The sequence below is a fragment of the Trichomycterus rosablanca genome, chromosome 1, assembly GCF_030014385.1.
Source record: "Trichomycterus rosablanca isolate fTriRos1 chromosome 1, fTriRos1.hap1, whole genome shotgun sequence".
Taxonomy (NCBI): Eukaryota; Metazoa; Chordata; class Actinopteri; order Siluriformes; family Trichomycteridae; genus Trichomycterus; species Trichomycterus rosablanca.
In genome coordinates, this window is record NC_085988.1 from 82,287,469 (window position 1) to 82,309,354 (window position 21,886).

The 21,886-nt window shown below is 42.4% G+C and overlaps 1 protein-coding gene across 1 annotated transcript in view; it reads right to left on the bottom strand.

Annotated features, from left to right (window-relative positions):
• Positions 1 to 1,035: 1,035 nt before the first annotated feature.
• The window catches only part of itih5 (inter-alpha-trypsin inhibitor heavy chain 5), a 39,975-nt gene continuing 19,124 nt past the window's right edge, over positions 1,036 to 21,886 (bottom strand). The window contains 7 exon segments of the mRNA XM_063010941.1: positions 1,036 to 3,179; positions 5,528 to 5,905; positions 9,300 to 9,416; positions 11,517 to 11,567; positions 13,223 to 13,453; positions 13,456 to 13,820; positions 15,429 to 15,741. Coding sequence (XP_062867011.1) covers positions 2,869 to 3,179; positions 5,528 to 5,905; positions 9,300 to 9,416; positions 11,517 to 11,567; positions 13,223 to 13,453; positions 13,456 to 13,820; positions 15,429 to 15,741 — 1,766 coding nt within the window. The 3' untranslated portion in view covers positions 1,036 to 2,868.

Consider the following 21,886-nt stretch of genomic DNA (forward strand, 5'->3'; position numbering starts at 1 on the left):
CCCCCCTGTACTGATGTGGGAGAGACTGGTAGTGCTAAAACTGATAACCCATGGGACAACTAAGTACTTTATCACTGTTAAAATGTGATCATTGTTTTTGCATTTTATCCCAATTGTCCTTTTAATGTAGTCATTAAACTCTTCATGTTGCTGACTTCCACTCTGACTGAGGAGAGCCGTGACTAACACACATGTGCAGTAGCCGGCTGCATCTTGTCCTGCACAAGATGAGTTCATATGGGGCTCAGTCTTGCACGTGGAGAGTCACGCACTGATCCCCATTATCCCCCTCTGTCCAGTGCCGATCAGTCGATCAGCCAGCAGAGGTCAAAACTGCATCAGTTATGAGGAATCACAGCAGCAATGCTGGAGTTTTTAAATACCGTGTCCACTCACTGTCCTTGTAGCCACCACCTTGTAGATGTAAAGTCAGAGACGATCGCTCATCTATTGCTGCTGTTGAGTCGGTCATCTTCTAGACCTTCATCAGTGGTCACAGGACGCTGCCCACGGGGCGCTGTTGTTTTTAGTTGGTGGACGATTCTCCGTCCAGCAGTGACAGTGAGGTGTTTAAAATCTCCATCAGCGCTGCTGTGTCTGATCCACTCATACCAGCACAACACACACTAACACACCACCACCATGTCAGTGTCACTGCAGTGCTGAGAATCATCCACCACCCAAATAATACCTGGTCTGTGGGGGTCCTGACCACTGAAGAACAGCATGAAAGTTATGGACTACAGTCAATAATTGTAGAACTACAAAGTGCTTTTATATGGTAAGTGAAGCTGATAAAATTGACAGTGAGTGTAGAAACAAGGAGGTGTTATGACTGATCAGTGTACATACTATACATACAACATAAAAGCTAGAAATAGGAATCATCACACCTGCACACCTTTACCAAGTGATCACTGTAAGTTGTTTTTAGGATTTATTTACATTATCAGTGTAAAACATTATAAAAAGAATTTCTTTATATTACATTAGATATTAAAAAGGTACAAACATATCTAAAAATAAAACACTCGCGATACATGAAACCACACAGACACTAATCAGTAATCAGTAGTTCTCATGCTGTTTATGACTATGTCTGACTGAATCATCGTCATGCTGCAGCAGAAATTGTAATTCATCTAACCAGGTCACATTTTACTTATCTCTAGTGAGCCTGTGCCCACTGTAGCCTCAGATTCCTGTTCTGGTCTGACAGGATTAGAACCTGATTCGGTCTTGTGTTGTTCAGGCCATTCACTAGCAATTAATTCACTTGTATTGCTACATTTTACATGCCCTCTTGTATCAATGCTGTGTGTTAAGGCTCATTCACATAAGAAGTAGCAAAACCACCTTGGTGCTGGCTGTGCCGTTGTTTTCTATGCAGTAAGGCGGTACAGTTTAGTTTGCTGCTGCACTTCCCTCAGTTCATCTGATTGAACTTTGACCGTTTGCCGCTGACCTTTTCAAAGCTCCTCCAATGACACGAACTGTTTGATACGATGCCGTAAAAGTGACTCAGGCCGTACGAATAACGCTTAACGTGACTTATTGTACTAAAACAGCGAGTGAGGAATGTGATTAGTGGAGGAACTTATGAGCAGTAATAATGAAGAGAAGTTTAGTGCTCCTGTCTCCTTCTTTTACTACATTAAACCACGTTAAACTTTATTTATTGATAAGTGTTTTAGACTCTCGGAGAAGCTGATTCTGATTTTCACAATTTCTCAGAAGCTCGAGCTGTTACACAAGTTTAAAAGTGAAACAGTGAGGAAAATCCAGATAAACACAGATACATGTGGATCTGTAACACTGGATCTGACGCTTATTCCACACAAATGCAGATTCATCTCATATTCACACTTTGATGACGTTTTACTCAAGCCGAGCGCTGAACCAAGCGCTGATTTGCGCAGAGACTCATGGTTTTGCCGCTTCTCATGTGAATGCGCCCTTATCTGTCATGTCTAGATGACAGCGCTAGGTCTCCTGCTTTGTTACTAACTTTTAATACATTATTTAATAAATTACATGAGATATTTCTCACTTTATTATAAAAAAAATCTTTGTGTTCATGGTATGCCTCGACTGTAGGTTAATGCAAGTGTTTTAAGTATGTTTAAGGTAGGCTGAGCTATACTATATACAATTTATAAATATAAAACTCCTCTGTTTGAAGCCGCTCAGGTGGCGCAGCGGTAAAAAGAAACGCGCTGCAACCAGGGCTGGATTCTGAGAGCGTGGTATCGAATCCAGCCTTGCTTTACCGGTTCGAAGCTGAGTGGCTATATGAGCAACGATTGGCCGGTTGCTCATGTGGGGGGTGGGACAAAGAACCGGATGTGGGTCTCTCTCTGTCAGAATGCGATTGCGTTCTCTGCCGGCTGATTGGAGGCGCTTACACAGAGATGGGAGAGGGTGCCCTTAGGGTGTGTCTCTCCGCATGCAACGCTAGGTGGCGCCAAACTCGTCAATGTGTGGGTGGCAAAGATGCATCTGGCTGCTGCTCGTGTTTCGGAGGGGATGTGGGTTAGCTTCAATCACCTCCGTCAGGGCAGGGTTCGGCATAGACAGAGAGAAAGCACGATGCTAATTGAACAATTGGATGCGCTAAAAAGGGGAGAAAAAGGGGTAAAAAAAAAAAAAAATCCTCTGTTTGAGATACAATCACCTTACGATGACTTTATTGGAACGCAACCCCATCGTAAATCGAGGCGCCTCTGTAATTCTAGTCAATCAGTTGAGCACTACACTAAATATAAACTGTACACAAGATCATGATCAAATTTGTGTTCTGGCGAGCTCTCGTTTGTTTGTAGGTACCCGTTAATCCAGACAGAGTGTGTGTATATATCAGTGTAAATATTAGCGTGTATTATTCCCACGGCGTGTATCCTCTGTATCGAACATGTGAGACGCGACGTAGTCCTGGTACTGTCCATCAATGAGTTTAGCAGCGTTGTTTTTAGCAAACCAGCAGTGAACCATTTGTGTCCCGGAGTAAATCCGTCTGCTCTTCTTCACCACTGGTACGCTGCGATCCTTCACCCTCAGAGCCATGTGACCGGGTTCAGGGTCACTCTGGGTAACGTGCACATTCTGAGTGTTGTTTCCTGTTGCACCAGTGATGTTTCCAGTAAGCTGCGTCAATTTGATCTCTTCATACAGAAACTGACCTAAAGGAACACCAATAACAGTATTTAATTTTGAGTGTGTGTGTGTGTGTGTGTGTGTGTGTGTGTGTGTGATTTATAACAAAAGAAAACAAACTAAAAACTATTATAAATATGTACATTTTTGGGGTTCCACCTGGTGCTTCTGTCATGGGGCGCTCACCATCCTGTCATACTAATAGTGTGTATTATAGACCAAAATCTCAATTATCAAACTAAAGCCAGGCTTCATTTTTTATTATTCGCTCATTAATGTTTGTTTATTTATTAGGATTTTAACGTCATGTTTTACACTTTGGTTACATTCATGACAGGAACAGTAGTTACTGGTTACACAAGATTACACAGTCATGGGCAATTTAGTGTCTCCAATTCACCTCACTTGCATGTTTTTGGACTGTGGGAGGAAACCGGAGCTCCTGGAGGAAACCCACACAGACACAGGGAGAACATGCAAACTCCACACAGAAAGGACTCGGACCGCCCCACCTGGGGATCGAAACCAGGACCTTTTTGCTGAGCCACTGTGCCGCCCTCTCTTCACTAATTAAGAAGCATAAGGAAACAATAAAGAAGTAAAGCTAAAGTGTGGGTTTTATTGTATTTTTATATAGATTTTTAACTGTTTTTAATCGTATTTCAGTGTTTTTATATTATATTTGTGTTATTTTCAATGTATAAGTGTCAAAAACAACCCCATTATTGTACATTAGCCTAAAATATCTGCAGTTCCACGGGACCATGGACGCATTAACAGGTTTCCCAAATGTCCTTATGGGAAAAATACCTTAAAACTCAACGTCTTTTAAACTCAACGCCTCTCCCAGAACCAATTGACATTGAGTTTCAAGGTACCAGGTGTATTTGGTAAAGAATACACTAAATCACTAAAGGCATGCGAACACTTGACTATCCGCTTGTTGATCATCCTATTTAACTTTTTTACTCTTTCGCGTTGGCTTTCCACCAGATTTTGTATTGGTTTTGTGGAAATTTGTGCCAGTTCATTCATCGCATTTGACCGCTGTAACATTTCAGTAAAAGCATCATGTTTGTTTGACTGGCCTTTACTTAGAAGTGCAGAGTGTCGATCATCTGACCGCAGTGACCAAAAAAATTAATAATAATAAAAATTAATTCTTTGCACTTATTTAAATTTCAGGATTCTTCTTTCATGACTTTTGCTAGCAATATCTGTTTAATTACCTAGCATGCTTGAAGTATTCATCTGTTAGATGAAAAGGCAAGACTCACAATCAATGTTCTAATTCATTCTACGTACAGATGTACAGTGGACTTGAGGTCAAGGCTCTGTGTTTTTTTATTATTAGTAGTATTTTTTATGCATTTTTCTCCTCATTTTTCCTTTCGATTTAGCGCATCCAATTTGTCTTCCGCTGCCGACAGACTCCAGATTTGCATCCAAGGAGAGCATGCCGCTGCCCACGCCTTCTTTACACGTGTATAGCCCTCCTCTTCTCGTCAGTGCTTCTTGCACGGGCGTCTCTTCTGCCAATCAGGGTCCTTACACAGTGTATAAAGACTTACCCACCCACATATAGTTCGGTCCCCACCCTGCAGATACAGTGGCCAATTAGTATCTGCTGCAGGCACTGCCAATTATGCCCGCCAGATGGCGCCCAGCCGACTGGTGGCAACACCGATCCTCGAACCTGGGAGTTCAGAACATCGGTGCTGGTGCGTCAGCGGAATATCCCCCTGGGTAGATTTCTTTGTGGGCGGCACAGTGTCATAGTGGGTAGCACTGTCACCTCACAGCAAAAAAGTCCTGGGTTCGATCCCCAGGTGGGGCTGTCCGGATCCTTTCTGTAAGGAGTTTGCATGTTCTCCCTGTGTCCGCGTGGGTTTCCCTCCTGGAGCTCCAGTTTCCTCCAACAGTCCAAAGACATGCAAGTGAGGTGAATTGGAGATACGAAATTGTCCATGACTGTGTCTGTTTGTTTGTTTATTAGGATTTTAACGTCATGTTTTACACTTTTGGTTACATTCATGACAGGAACGGTAGTTACTCATTATACAAGATTCATCAGTTCACAAGGTTAATATCAAACACAATCATGGACAATTTTGTATCTCCAATTCACCTCACTTGCACGTCTTTGGACTGTGGGAGGACACCAGAGCACCCAGAGTAAACCCACGTGGACACAGGGAGAACACCATGTTTGTCATTAAACTTGAACTGATGAATCTTCTGTAAGGAGTAACTACCGTTTCTGTCATGAATGTAACCAAAGTGTAAAACATGACGTTAAAATCCTAATACATAAATAAATAAATAGATTCCTTTGTGTGTGTGTTCGTGTGTGTGTGTGTGTGTGTGTGTTTACCTAACAGTCCGTGTGTGTCCGTGCTCAGACCCTTGCTTTCCGCGATGTAGAAGCCCAGGTGGTCCCGTTGGTAAGGGGCGGGGTTTTTGTAAGTATGCAGCAGGATGACGAATCGGATGCTTCCCTGAATGGTTACCGTGACGTTGGAGTTGGCAACAATAGCCACACCGAGACTTTCAGTTTCCATGGCGAAAGTGGAGCTGCAGGGCAGGATGAGGCGGTCGAGACCGTCTATGATGACCTTACGCGAGGTCACTTCAATGTACGAGCGCCGTGGCTTATCAGCAATGATGATGATGGAGCTGAAGTATGTACGCTGCTGTTTGTGACTGCCGGCAGGAGCTGGAGCACCGATCAGCTTCCCGTTTACTGTCACACCTTCAAAAACACACACAAAAAGTCCAGATTTACCTGAAATACACAAAGATCTATACCAATACCATACCAAGTTGTGTTAATTCAGAAAAGTATTCAGACCCTTTGACATTTTGCACTTTATTTTGTTGATTTGAAATACATTTGCAGTTTTATGGCTCTGCCATGCAGCCACTGTTGGGCCCTTAAGCAAAGCCCTTAACTCACTCAGCTCCAGGGGTCATATACCGGACGACCAAGCTGGGAAATATGAAAAAGGCATTTTGTTGTACTTTATGTGTAGGTGTATATATGACAAATAAAAGCCTTGTACTTTTACTTTTATTACATATTACATATTTTATTACATAATTACATACTAATTACAGATCCCATAATCATCCATTATCAAGCAGGATAATCACCAAATATGGACTCTGATCCTCCTGAAAATTGTTTTAACTCTATTTATTTAGAATTGTACAAACAAATGTAATCACTTTTCTACATCGTCACCTTCTGATGCATTTTTCCTAGCAGCGTTGTACCATTTTTTTAATGCCATCAGCAAAAACTGTTTTTGGTTGAGCTCGTAGCCACTGATGCAGCGCTGCTTTCACATTATCATCACATGAAAACCTTCTTCCCCTTAAAGCTTTTTTAAACGTCCAAAAGGGTGGAAATCAGATGGTGCTAAATCCGGACTATAAGCTCTTTCTCAGTCTCTCAGACATGAGCGATCACTACTCCTTCCACCCTCACCGCTTATAACCAAAATATAAAAATGTGGAAACTTTTTGAAGATCCCTCGTATTATACCTGCATAAACATGGGCTGATTTTTTATGACTCACAGCCATGTGTACAGTGTATCACAAAAGTGAGTACACCTCTCACATTTCTGCAAATATTTGATTATATCTTTTCATGGGACGACACTGTAGACATGAAACTTGGATATAACTTAGAGTAGTCAGTGTACAACTTGTATAGCAGTGTAGATTAACTGTCTTCTGAAAATAACTCAACACACAGCCATTAATGTCTAAATGGCTGGCAACATAAGTGAGTACACCCCACAGTGAACATGTCCAAATTGTGCCCAAAGTGTCAATATTTTGTGTGACCACCATTATTATCACTGCCTTAACCCTCCCGGGCATGGAATTCACCAGAGCTGCACAGGTTGCTACTGGAATCCTCTTCCACTCCTCCATGATGACATCACGGAGCTGGTGGATGTTAGACACCTTGAACTCCTCCACCTTCCACTTGAGGATGCGCCACAGGTGCTCAATTGGGTTTAGTCCATCACCTTTACCTTCAGCTTCCTCAGCAAGGCAGTTGTCATCTTGGAGGTTGTGTTTGGGGTCGTTATCCTGTTGGAAAACTGCCATGAGGCCCAGTTTTCGAAGGGAGGGGATCATGCTCTGTTTCAGAATGTCACAGTACATGTTGGAATTCATGTTTCCCTCAATGAACTGCAGTTCCCCAGTGCCAGCAACACTCATGCAGCCCAAGACCATGATGCTACCACCACCATGCTTGACTGTAGGCAAGATACAGTTGTCTTGGTACTTCTCACCAGGGCGCCACCACACATGCTGGACACCATCTGAACCAAACAAGTTTATCTTGGTCTCGTCAGACCACAGGGCATTCCAGTAATCCATGTTCTTGGACTGCTTGTCTTCAGCAAACTGTTTGCTGGCTTTCTTGTGCGTCAGCTTCCTTCTGGGATGACGACCATGCAGACCGAGTTGATGCAGTGTGCGGCGTATGGTCTGAGCACTGACAGGCTGACCTCCCACGTCTTCAACCTCTGCAGCAATGCTGGCAGCACTCATGTGTCTATTTTTTAAAGCCAACCTCTGGATATGACGCCGAACACGTGGACTCAACTTCTTTGGTCGACCCTGGCGAAGCCTGTTCCGAGTGGAACCTGTCCTGGAAAACCGCTGTATGACCTTGGCCACCATGCTGTAGCTCAGTTTCAGGGTGTTAGCAATCTTCTTATAGCCCAGGCCATCTTTGTGGAGAGCAACAATTCTATTTCTCACATCCTCAGAGAGTTCTTTGCCATGAGGTGCCATGTTGAATATCCAGTGGCCAGTATGAGAGAATTGTACCCAAAACACCAAATTTAACAGCCCTGCTCCCCATTTACACCTGGGACCTTGACACATGACACCAGGGAGGGACAACGACACATTTGGGCACAATTTGGACATGTTCACTGTGGGGTGTACTCACTTATGTTGCCAGCTATTTAGACATTAATGGCTGTGTGTTAAGTTATTTTCAGAAGACAGTAAATCTACACTGCTATACAAGCTGTACACTGACTACTCTAAGTTATATCCAAGTTTCATGTCTATAGTGTTGTCCCATGAAAAGATATAATGAAATATTTGCAGAAATGTGAGAGGTGTACTCACTTTTGTGATACACTGTATATATAAATTATTTACCTACAAAGTGCAATTATTGCAATTATAAATTTACACATTGGGCAGACAATTTTTTTCAAAGTGTGGTACACTCACTCACTTTCTTAACCGCTTATCCAATCAGGGTCGTGGGTTTGCTGGAGCCTATCCCAGCTTTTTCAATGGGCGCAAGGCACACAGTAACACCCTGGATGTGGCGCCAGGCCACTACAGGGCAGACACACACACACCCATTCACCTATAGGGTGACAATTCAGTGTCTCCAATTAACCTGACTGCATGTTTTTGGACTGTGGGAGGACACCGGAGCTCCCGGAGGAAACCCACGCAGACACGGGGAGAACATGCAAACTCCACACAGAAAGGACCCGGACCACCTCGCCTGGGGATCGAACCCAGGACCTTCTTGCTGTGAGGCGACAGTGCTAGCCACTGTGCCGCCCATAAATAAATTAATAAAACTTAATTAAGGGTAAAGGTCTTGCTAATGGGACTAACATTGACAGCTTGGCAGCGATGAGTCTTAAACTCTTAACTTACTTATCAATAGTCCAGTACCATCAATATTAAGCCACCACTGCTTAAAAAACTATACAGAAGGTGTACCATGATAAAATGCCCGAATATGGGAAGGCAGTGATGATGTAAACAGAGACCAAGAGTCTGTTAACCTATCATCAACCGTGCATGATAAGGTTCCCATGTGTTTGTGTGGACCAACAACACCAACACTGAATAAAAATGTAATAATGTGCAGTCTATGGGAGCTTAGTGTTTATGGTGCTGGACTAGTGTTAAAGGTTGGTTTGCGTTCCACCAAGAAATTCAGTCCCAATTGTAAGTCACTGTAATTAATGAACAGACAGTTGAGTCTATTATGGGATGTAACTGCAGTGACGTTACTGTATTCTACATTATTATTATGAAAATAAAACATTTCTGTCATGTGTAAGATCCATGTGGTTTTACCAGAGTGTTTGTTGTCAGTCACCAGGCGGAGGACGTGTCCTGGCTCTCCGTTAATGTTGAAACACACGGTCAGTTTGCTGAGAGGGAAGTCGACCACGAAGTGAGGATCTCCATCCGCTACAGTGGCCAAAAACAAAACACATAGTTAAATACACTCAATGCACAAAAGTACTGTGACAAGCAGTTTAATTTTTTACATTTATGTCTTTAAGCCACAACAGTTGCTGACAGGTGTAATTCTATGCTTTTAACTTTACAGCAACAGTTTAGGGAAGACCCTTTTCTGGTCCAGCATGACTGTGCCCCTGTGCACAAAGCAGAAATTTCAGTGTTCTGCACAGAGCCCTGGCCTCTGAGCCCTACTGAACAGCTCTGGAATAAACTGGAACATCAACTGAGACTTTCCTAACAGCCTCAGTGCCCAACCATACATTGACTAAATGGGCACAAATTCCCACATACAGTACATACTCAAAGCCAAATACTTTTGACCATATAGTCTAAGTGGACAGCTGACCATGAGCTGGTTAAACATTTTGTTACAAAACCATGGGCATATTAACTTGATACGCCTGTCCTCTCTATTGTGAAGGCTTTTCCCAAGAATCTGGATTGTGTCTGTGGGGATTTGTCAGTCTAAAGAGCATTCACAAGGTCAGGATGGTCAGGCATGTTGGATGATAAGGTCTGGCTTTTAATTCATCCCAAATCTGAGGTCAGGGGTCTGCACAGGTCAGCATATTAATTAATTAATTATTTTGATGTGACTGAAACACATTAACTTAATAATTACAACTGGTATGAATATACTTTCCAGCCATGGAAACATACAGTATATATACTGTACATCACCAATCAGCCATAACATTAAAACCACCTCCTTGTTTCTACACTCACTGTCCATTTTATCAGCTCCACTTACCATATAGAAGCACTTTGTAGTTCTACAATTACTGACTGTAGTCCATCTGTTTCTCTACATACCTTTATAACCTTTTCACCCTGTTCTTCAATGGTCAGAACTCTTCCAGGACCACCACAGAGCAGGTATTATTTAGGTGGTGGATCATTCTCTGCACTGCAGTGACACTGACATGGTGGTGGTGTGTTAGTGTGTGTTGTGCTGGTATGAGTGGATCAGACACAGCAGCGCTGCTGGAGTTTTTAAATACCGTGTCCACACACTGTCCACTCTATTAGACACTCCTACCTAGTTGGTCCACCTTGTAGATGTAAAGTCAGAGACGATCGCTCATATATTGCTAGCCTAGTGGGTTGAGCTTTGGGCTATCAACCGGAAGATTGGCAATTCAAATCCAGGCTCTGCTATGCAGCCACTTTTGGGTCCTTGAGCGAGGCCCTTAACCCTGTCTGCTCCAGGGGCGCCGTACGATGGCTGACCCTGTGCTCTGACTCCAGCTTCCAAACAAGCTGGGATATGCGAAGAAAGAATTTCATTGTACTGTACAACTGTATATGTATATATGACAAATAAAGTATATCTTCTTCTTCTTCTTTGAGTTGGTCATCTTCTAGACCTTCATCAGTGGTCACAGGCCCACGGGGCGCTGTTGGCTGGATATTTTTGGTTGGTGGACTATTCTCAGTCCAGCAGTGACAGTGAGGTGTTCAAAAACTCCAGCAGCGCTGCTGTGTCTGATCCACTCATACCAGCACGACACACACTAACACACCACCACCATGTCAGTGTCACTGCAGTGCTGAGAATGATCCACCACCTAAATAATACCTGCTCTGTTGTGGTCCTGTGGGGGTCCTGACCATTGAAGAACAGCATGAAAGGGGGCTAACAAAGCATGCAGAGAAACAGATGGACTACAGTCAGTAATTGTAGGACATCAAAGTGCTTCCACTTGGTAAGTGGAGCTGATAAAATGGACAGTGTATGTAGAAACAAGGAGGTGGTTTTAATGTTATGGCTGATCAGTGTATACATTCAGACACTGTTTTTCTCAAGAGCAAACCCAACACATTAACATACTCAGCCCCAGAACCTCCAGCACAACCCCCCACCCCCCCAGTATGGAGTCTCAATCTCAATTAGAGCCTGTAGTTCCCTCAGTGGTGTTTAAGTTCCCTCTGAAAAGATCACACTACTGACCCCGGCGAAATTACAAGCCTCTTACACAGACACTAATTCTACTGCACGGCTGCTCTGCGTCTCCTCAGTACTTATGTACACAGAATGGGAATTACCAGATGTTTTGGAGAGGGTCACAGACTTTTTGGCAGGCGCTTTAAGTCCATCTGCAAACAAAACACAAAGGTGACATGTCACTTAAGCTTACCACAAATACTTAGATTCAATAATAATAATTAGATTCAACAACAATAATAATAATAATAATGAGGTAAGATTCCTTTAATATCCCTTTATTGACCCCATGGGGGAAATTAAAGAATTAGGTGTAGATAATAATAATAATAATAATAATAATAATAATAATAATTACACAGACATTAGCAAAAGGGGGTGAGGGGGTTAAGCCCCACAGTGGATTGACTCCCTTTACTTGGAGATGTAGAAAAGTAATTTGTTTTTCTTAATAAATAGAGTTTTAAAAAGTTTGGAAACTTTTTGATTAACCCTGTATTTGACCACAAGTATTTGGACACCTGATCGGGAGCTTGTTGGACACCCTGTTTTAAAAACCACTATATGATCTTTTTAGCTATAGCGACAGCCACTCTTCTGAGAAGGCTTCTCACTAGATTTTGAAGTATATCTGTGAGAATTTGTGCCCATTAAGTCAAAAAATGACACAAAAAGTGACAGCATTTGTATGGCTGAACACTAATGTTGGTCAAGAAAGCCTCAGTTGATGTTCCAGTTCAGGGGTCTGAGCAGGTCATGGGAGTTTCTTTAAACTTGCTTTGTGCACAGTGGCATAGTCATCCTGGAACAGGAAGGGCCTGAATACCCTACTGTATATACCAATAATTCCATTTTCTTACTATGGCAAATTCTTGTATCCTCCTCCGCATTTCAACCTTAAAATGTTCATGCTTTGTTTATTTATTTAAAATAAATAAGGGTAAAACAGGAGGGAGTCGAGATAAGATAGGGTGTAATAATAATAATAATAATAATAATAAGATAAGAAGGTGTATTAATAATAATAATAATAATAATATAAATAACAATAATAATAATAAAATAAGATAAGAAGGTGTAATAATAACAGTAATAATAATAATAATAATAAGATAAAAAGGTGTAATAATAACAATAATAACAATAATAATGTTAATAATAATAATGATAATAATAATAACGATAATCATAATAATATTGCTAATAATAATAATAATGATGATAATAATGATGATAATGATAATAATAATAATGATAATAATAATAATATTAACAATAATACTAATAATAATAATAAGATAAGAAGGTGTATTAATACTAATAATAATATTAACAATAATAATGATAATAAGATAAGGTGTAATAATAATAATAGTATTAATAATAATAACAATAACAACAATAGTAATAATAATAATAATAATAATAATAGTAATAATAATAATAATAGTAATAATAATAATAATAAAATAACAATAATAATAATAGTAATAAAAATAATAATAATAATAGTAGGGTGCTTGGACGGCGCAGCAGTCTATTATGCTAGTCCAGCACTGCTGAGATCTGGGTTTAAATCTCAGCAGGTGCTATCAGCCATCCAGGCACCTACACAGATATTATTGGTTATGTCTAGGGGAGGGAGGAAGGTGAGGGGGTTAGCTAAAGCCCCTCAGTGGATTGGCTCCCTTTCCTGGGTGAATTCCTGTATTGTACTTAATGTTTCTGGGAAAATCAGAATAATTGAATAATAACGATAAAGCAATTCAACAGCAAACATGAGCAAATAAAATCCAGCATTTCTTACATTGCGGAGCTGTTTTTGGTTGTTTCTTCTTCCTATGCAGGCTCTGAGGTGAATTCTCAACGGTTTCTTCCTCTGACAGCTGATTGGATAAATCGGTCTGGGCTACGTCCGTGGACGTCGCTTCTGTGCGCTCTGCCTGTGCGACCGTTCCGTCTGCGAGTATCTGTGGCGTCTCCACCTCCATCTGTGTTAACGGGGTGAGGAAATTGTAGGAAAGCGAAAGTTCTGTGGCTCTGCACTGGTGTGGCTGCGAATTAGTCCATTCAGACCGTCCTTCACGCTCAGAAAACCCCAGAGACGCTCGACGTATCCATCAGCATCAGGACCAGCTTCAGCTTCCTCTAACCGTCGCTTGGTCTCACTCTCCTGTTCTTTAAGCGAAACGTCCTTCTCCATTACCAGGTTGCGTTCGTTGTTGCTGGCCTTTACTTGGACGTGGAGGGAATCAGAGCTTCGATTGGTCAGCTTTCCGGCCACGACGATTTCAGAGCCATTGAAGTAGTTGGGAAAGAAGCTCTGTGTGACGTATTCCACTGCGTCGTCTGGATACGCGACCTGGATGTCTGACAGCAGAGGTGTTCCGATTTCAGCGTAGAAGCTACAAAACAGTGGAAAATAAATAGCAATAGGTGAGGCTGAAACACAATTCAATACTTAGAAAGGTTGTCCCAATACTTCTGTCCATATAGTGTGCTTAGGTTTGAACCCTTTGATCCTGAATGTAAACCTTTGTTACAAAATATTTGAAGTTTGATTTGGACCAATCCTGTGAATCTTTTGGTACTTGACCTCTGACCTTTGAGATATGCAGCAGTAAAGTCAGGCTGAAAGGTAAACAGCAAGTGAGCCGCACCAATTCATATCTAATCTTTAAATTACTAAGAGCACATTTATTCCTTTCATTTACCCTTTTTTATAAAGTGGGGGGTGGTGTGGCGGGTGATAACGCAACATGCTAATGTAGGCGCCCAGGTGACACAGCAGGATAATCTGCTAGCACACCAGCGCTGAGATTCTGAACACTCCTGGACACTCTAGCTGGCACAATTGGCAGTGCTGAGTCTGCAGGGTGGGAAAGTGGGTCTAAGTGGGTGGGGTCTTCAAACGCTGATCAAGAACCCTGGTTAGCAACCTGATGCACCTGTGCAGAAATAAAGGAGCCTCATGTGCGAATCCACTGCAGCACGGTGAAAAAGAAGGGTTCGAAGGACTGTGCACACGGGGGCGTGGAGCAGGTGAGTACCCTCCTCGAACGCAATCGGGATAGACAGCAGTGTAAGACTATTTGGCTACGCTAAATCGGGATAAAAACTGAGAAAATGCATAAAAAACTTTAAAAAATACATGCTAATGGACAGAAGAAGAAATTTTCCAAGATTATGAAGGTCCCTCTAATGGATTTTCAACTGGTTTTAAGTCAGGTGATTGGCTAGACCTTCTTTCTTCTTTATTTTTGCTATATGTTCGAGGTTGTTCACCACAGTCAGTGAGCTAAAATTACCTTAAATGCACCTTAGTTCATTTACTCCATTCATGTTTTCCCCAATACTGCTAACAAAAAAGCAGCTTTGTATCATGATGCTCCCACCACCATACCATACTTCCAGGTGTTACATGTGTTAACCAAGGTAGAACATTACTGTGGCTAAAAGCCACTTACCAAAAAGAAGATAAAGGCAATTAAATAAGGTGGCCAAAATAACAGCAACAATACACAGCCCACAACGGAGAAAGTGGATAGAACAGGGATAGTGCAGAACTGAGAACTGGATGTCACAAAATCCAAGATCTCCGACAAGATGCTGCAACACTGGGGTAAGTTCCCACAAAGATACAGAATACTGGCATCACATGCCAGTGGAAGAATTGACCGGACCGAGTGGCCCAGTATCACAGCTTCAGAAATATACAAGTGCCCAACAACAGAGCTGACCAATGTGAAAGGGAGAAACTGACATATAGAAGAATCATCTGCACCTCCGTGCCCCCTCTGCCGGTCAAAATGACAACACAGAAGGACTGTGAAAAGCTTTCCAGGAGTGTCAGTGAATAAAGCATTTGTGAGGTCAAGTGCTGATGTTGGATAAGAACTGGCTTGCAAAAGATCTTCATTGTGGTTGAGGTGGGAGCTTTGAGGCTGGTCCCTTCAGCGACCCTGTTTCTATAGGTTCTAGCTAATAGGTTTATTTTAACACACTCTTCTCACCCTTTTAGCATACTGCTAGCATCAGCATCTTCTGGAATCCTCCTCATGGTACCACAGTTCTCCAGGGCCATGCGATCCAAAAGCCTGTAGTCGACATCGTTGCCCATCCCTATGGTAAAGATGCAGAACTTCTCCTGCACCGCTGCCTTGGTGTTTCCCAGGATGTTCGGAGTCTGAAGCACGCCCACCGTAGGCCGTCCGTCAGTTACGAAGATGATGAGGGACACGCTATTGTGACTGGACTCCTTATTGGTTGACAGGTAGTCTCTGAGTAATGATGAGCCCGTTTGGATGGCATTGTTGATATCAGTGCCTGGGTGGAGACAGACAGGTCAGATAACGTTACTCTCAATAATACCCATCAGGAGCCTTTATACAGATAAAAAAAGGAATACACCCTGCACATGGTGCCAATTTAATCCAGTTAAGCTCATTTGAAAGGTGCAAGGAAACTTGGGTACCCTAAAAGAAGCCCCCACGGTCACAAGCGGAAACTCTTCACAATGACTGACAGCAAGGTTAGAACCCTGGTTCCAAGTACTGTGGTTGAGTGTGGCATCCACACAATCTGAGATTACCCTGTCAATTCCCCATTTTCTTACCAGTTTAGTCATTTCTAATTCCCCATTGCAACTTCCTTGCCTCTTGGCCACCCCTGCTCTGACCAATCACACACCACCTTCAATACATGTGCAGTCACTGACCGCTTCTTTTTACCGACCAGATATACTGTATATACAACAATCAGCCATAACATTAAAACCACCTCCTTGTTTCTACACGTACTGTCCATTTTATCAGCTCCACTTACCATATAGAAGCACTTTGTAGTTCTACAATTACTGACTGTAGTCCATCTGCTTCTCTACATACTGTTTAGCCTGCTTTCACCCTGTTCTTCAATGGTCGAGACAAGTCCGATCCATGGAGGCCCCACCTTACAACTTACAGGAGTTAAAGGATCTGCTGCTCACATCTTGGTGCCCAGGTGGAGTTCATGTCTCGACGGGTCAGGGCTGTTTTGGCAGCAAAAGGGGGACCAACACGATATTAGGAAGGCAGTCATAATTTTATGCCTGATCGGTGTGTATCTTCAGTGAACAGAGCGGTAACTGGAAATATATTAATGAATGTTTTTTTTCAGACTGGATCTAGGTTTAATCCTCGCCTCTGATCACATATTCTTACTGGATTTCCTCTTGGTACTCAGTTTTCCTCACACCTACTATAAACATGCTACTCTAAATTAACCCTAGTGTGAGTAAGAATGTGGGTTAATGTGTAATGTGTGTTCCCAGGGATGTATTAGACCTTGCACCACCTGTCCACATTCCACACACTTCCTTTGAACAAAATGATTGAACTGTAAAAATGTCAAATGTTTGTTATTTTTAGCCCCTTACAAAATATATATACCATCTTTGATGTCACTTACAACAACTGCAAACAAGTATTTAATAGTAAAATAATATAAATACAGCTGGTACAGTGGTGTAGTGGGTACGTGGCTTTGGTTTCTATTCCCAGGTCCAAAGACATGCAGCCAGGCCAATTGATGCTACTAAAATTGTCTGAAGTGTTAGTGTGTGTGTGTGTGTGTGTGTGTGTGTGTGTGTGTGTGTCCTATGATGGACTGGCGACCTGTCAGGCCAACTGTGTGTGTTTCCTACATTTCGCCCAGTGAATCAGATCCATTGTGACCCTGACCAGGATAAAGTGGTGGTAAAACAGACAATTAAAAAATTAATGAATGAATTTATTAAAAATAATATTATATATACAGTGTATCACAAAAGTGAGTACACCCCTCACATTTCTGCAGATATTTAAGTATATCTTTTCATGGGACAACACTGACAAAATGACACTTTGACACAATGAAAAGTAGTCTGTGTGCAGCTTATATAACAGTGTAAATTTATTCTTCCCTCAAAATAACTCAATATACAGCCATTAATGTCTAAACCACCGGCAACAAAAGTGAGTACACCCCTTAGTGAAAGTTCCTGAAGTGTCAATATTTTGTGTGGCCACCATTATTTCCCAGAACTGCCTTAACTCTCCTGGGCATGGAGTTTACCAGAGCTTCACGGGTTGCCACTGGAATGCTTTTCCACTCCTCCATGACGACATCACGGAGCTGGCGGATATTCGAGACTTTGCGCTCCTCCACCTTCCGCTTGAGGATGCCCCAAAGATGTTCTATTGGGTTTAGGTCTGGAGACATGCTTGGCCAGTCCATCACCTTTACCCTCAGCCTCTTCAATAAAGCAGTGGTCGTCTTAGAGGTGTGTTTGGGGTCATTATCATGCTGGAACACTGCCCTGCGACCCAGATTCCGGAGGGAGGGGATCATGCTCTGCTTCAGTATTTCACAGTACATATTGGAGTTCATGTGTCCCTCAATGAAATGTAACTCCCCAACACCTGCTGCACTCATGCAGCCCCAGACCATGGCATGACACACTTATCTTTGTACTCCTCACCGGATTGCCGCCACACATGCTTGAGACCATCTGAACCAAACAAATTAATCTTGGTCTCATCAGACCATAGGACATGGTTCCAGTAATCCATGTCCTTTGTTGACATGTCTTCAGCAAACTGTTTGCGGGCTTTCTTGTGTAGAGACTTCAGAAGAGGCTTCCTTCTGGGGTGACAGCCATGCAGACCAATTTGATGTAGTGTGCGGCGTATGGTCTGAGCACTGACAGGCTGACCCCGCACCTTTTCAATCTCTGCAGCAATGCTGACAGCACTCCTGCGCCTATCTTTCAAAGACAGCAGTTGGATGGGACGCTGAGCACGTGCACTCAGCTTCTTTGGACGACCAACGCGAGGTCTGTTCTGAGTGGACCCTGCTCTTTTAAAACGCTGGATGATCTTGGCCACTGTGCTGCAGCTCAGTTTCAGGGTGTTGGCAATCTTCTTGTAGCCTTGGCCATGTTCATGTAGCGCAACAATTCGTCTTTTAAGATCCTCAGAGAGTTCTTTGCCATGAGGTGCCATGTTGGAACTTTCAGTGACCAGTATGAGAGAGTGTGAGAGCTGTACTACTAAATTGAACACACCTGCTCCCTATGCACACCTGAGACCTAGCAACACTAACAAATCACATGACATTTTGGAGGGAAAATGACAAGCAGTGCTCAATTTGGACATATAGGGGTGTAGTCTCTTAGGGGTGTACTCACTTTTGTTGCCGGTGGTTTAGACATTAATGGCTGTATATTGAGTTATTTTGAGGGAAGAATAAATTTACACTGTTATATAAGCTGCACACAGACTACTTTTCATTGTGTCAAAGTGTCATTTTGTCAGTGTTGTCCCATGAAAAGATATAATAAAATATTTGCAGAAATGTGAGGGGTGTACTCACTTTTGTGATACACTGTATATACAGGTGCTGGTCATGAAATTAGAATATCATGAAAAAGTTGATTTATTTCAGTAATTCCATTCAAAAAGTGAAACTTGTATATTATATTCATTCATTACACACAGACTGATATATTTCAAATGTTTATTTCTTTTAATGTTGATGATTATAACTGACAACTAATGAAAACCCCAAATTCAGTATCTCAGAAAATTAGAATATTGTGACAAGGTACAATATTGAAGACACCTGGTGCCACACTCTAATCAGCTAATTAACTCAAAACACCTGCAAAGGCCTTTAAATGGTCTCTCAGTCTAGTTCTGTAGGCTACACAATCATGGGGAAGACTGCTGACTTGACAGTTGTCCAAAAGACGACCATTGACACCATGCACAAGGAGGGCAAGACACAAAAGGTCATTGCTAAAGAGGCTGGCTGTTCACAGAGCTCTGTGTCCAAGCACATTAATAGAGAGGCGAAGGGAAGGAAAAGATGTGGTAGAAAAAAGTGTACAAGCAATAGGGATAACCGCACCCTGGAGAGGATTGTGAAACAAAACCCATTCAAAAATGTGGGGGAGATTCACAAAGAGTGGACTGCAGCTGGAGTCAGTGCTTCAAGAACCACCACGCACAGACTTATGCAAGACATGGGTTTCAGCTGTCGCATTCCTTGTGTCAAGCCACTCTTGAACAAGAGACAGCGTCAGAAGCGTCTCGCCTGGGCTAAAGACAAAAAGGACTGCTGAGTGGTCCAAAGTTATGTTCTCTGATGAAAGTAAATTTTGCATTACCTTTGGAAATCAAGGTCCCAGAGTCTGGAGGAAGAGAGGAGAGGCACAGAATCAATGTTGCTTGAGGTCCAGTGTAAAGTTTCCACAGTCAGTGATGGTTTGGAGTGCCATGTCATCTGCTGGTGTTGGTCCACTGTGTTTTCTGAGGTCCAAGGTCAACGCAGCCGTATACCAGGAAGTTTTAGAGCACTTCATGCTTCCTGCTGCTGACCAACTTTATGGAAATGCAGATTTTATTTTCCAACAGGACTTGGCACCTGCACACAGTGCCAAAGCTACCAGTACCTGGTTTAAGGACCATGGTATCCCTGTTCTTAATTGGCCAGCAAACTCACCTGACCTTAACCCCCATAGAAAATCTATGGGGTATTGTGAAGAAAATCATCAACATTAAAATAAATAAACATTTGAAATATATCAGTCTGTGTGTAATGAATGAATATAATATACAAGTTTCACTTTTTGAATGGAATTACTGAAATAAATCAACTTTTTCATGATATTCTAATTTTATGACCAGCACCTGTGTGTATATATATACAGTGTATCACAAAAGTGAGTACACCCCTCACATTTCTGCAGATATTTAAGTATATCTTTTCATGGGACAACACTGACAAAATGACACTTTGACACAATGAAAAGTAGTCTGTGTGCAGCTTATATAACAGTGTAAATTTATTCTTCCCTCAAAATAACTCAATATACAGCCATTAATGTCTAAACCACCGGCAACAAAAGTGAGTACACCCCTTAGTGAAAGTTCCTGAAGTGTCAATATTTTGTGTGGCCATCATTATTTCCCAGAACTGCCTTAACTCTCCTGGGCATGGAGTTTACCAGAGCTTCACAGGTTGCCACTGGAATGCTTTTCCACTCCTCCATGACGACATCACGGAGCTGGCGGATATTCGAGACTTTGCGCTCCTCCACCTTCCGCTTGAGGATGCCCCAAAGATTTTCTATTGGGTTTAGGTCTGGAGACATGCTTGGCCAGTCCATCACCTTTACCCTCAGCCTCTTCAATAAAGCAGTGGTCGTCTTAGAGGTGTGTTTGGGGTCATTATCATGCTGGAACACTGCCCTGCGACCCAGTTTCCGGAGGGAGGGGATCATGCTCTGCTTCAGTATTTCACAGTACATATTGGAGTTCATGTGTCCCTCAATGAAATGTAACTCCCCAACACCTGCTGCACTCATGCAGCCCCAGACCATGGCATTCCCACCACCATGCTTGACTGTAGGCATGACACACTTATCTTTGTACCCCTCACCTGATTGCCGCCACACATGCTTGAGACCATCTGAACCAAACAAATTAATCTTGGTCTCATCAGACCATAGGACATGGTTCCAGTAATCCATGTCCTTTGTTGACATGTCTTCAGCAAACTGTTTGCAGGCTTTCTTGTGTAGAGACTTCAGAAGAGGCTTCCTTCTGAGGTGACAGCCATGCAGACCAATTTGATGTAGTGTGCGGCGTATGGTCTGAGCACTGACAGGCTGACCCCCCACCTTTTCAATCTCTGCAGCAATGCTGACAGCACTCCTGTGCCTATCTTTCAAAGACAGCAGTTGGATGTGACGCTGAGCACGTGCACTCAGCTTCTTTGGACGACCAACGCGAGGTCTGTTCTGAGTGGACCCTGCTCTTTTAAAACGCTGGATGATCTTGGCCACTGTGCTGCAGCCCAGTTTCAGGGTGTTGGCAATCTTCTTGTAGCCTTGGCCATCTTCATGTAGCGCAACAATTCGTCTTTTAGGATCCTCAGAGAGTTCTTTGCCATGAGGTGCCATGTTGGAACTTTCAGTGACCAGTATGAGAGAGTGTGAGAGCTGTACTACTAAATTGAACACACCTGCTCCCTATGCACACCTGAGACCTAGTAACACTAACAAATCACATGACATTTTGGAGGGAAAATGACAAGCAGTGCTCAATTTGGACATTTAGGGGTGTAGTCTCTTAGGGGTGTACTCACTTTTGTTGCCGGTGGTTTAGACATTAATGGCTGTATATTGAGTTATTTTGAGGGAAGAATAAATTTACACTGTTATATAAGCTGCACACAGACTACTTTTCATTGTGTCAAAGTGTCATTTTGTCAGTGTTGTCCCATGAAAAGATATACTTAAATATCTGCAGAAATGTCAGGGGTGTACTCACTTTTGTGATACACTGTATATATATACAGTGTATCACAAAAGTGAGTACACCCCTCACATTTCTGCAAATATTTCATTATATCTTTTCATGGGACAACACTATAGAAATAAAACTTG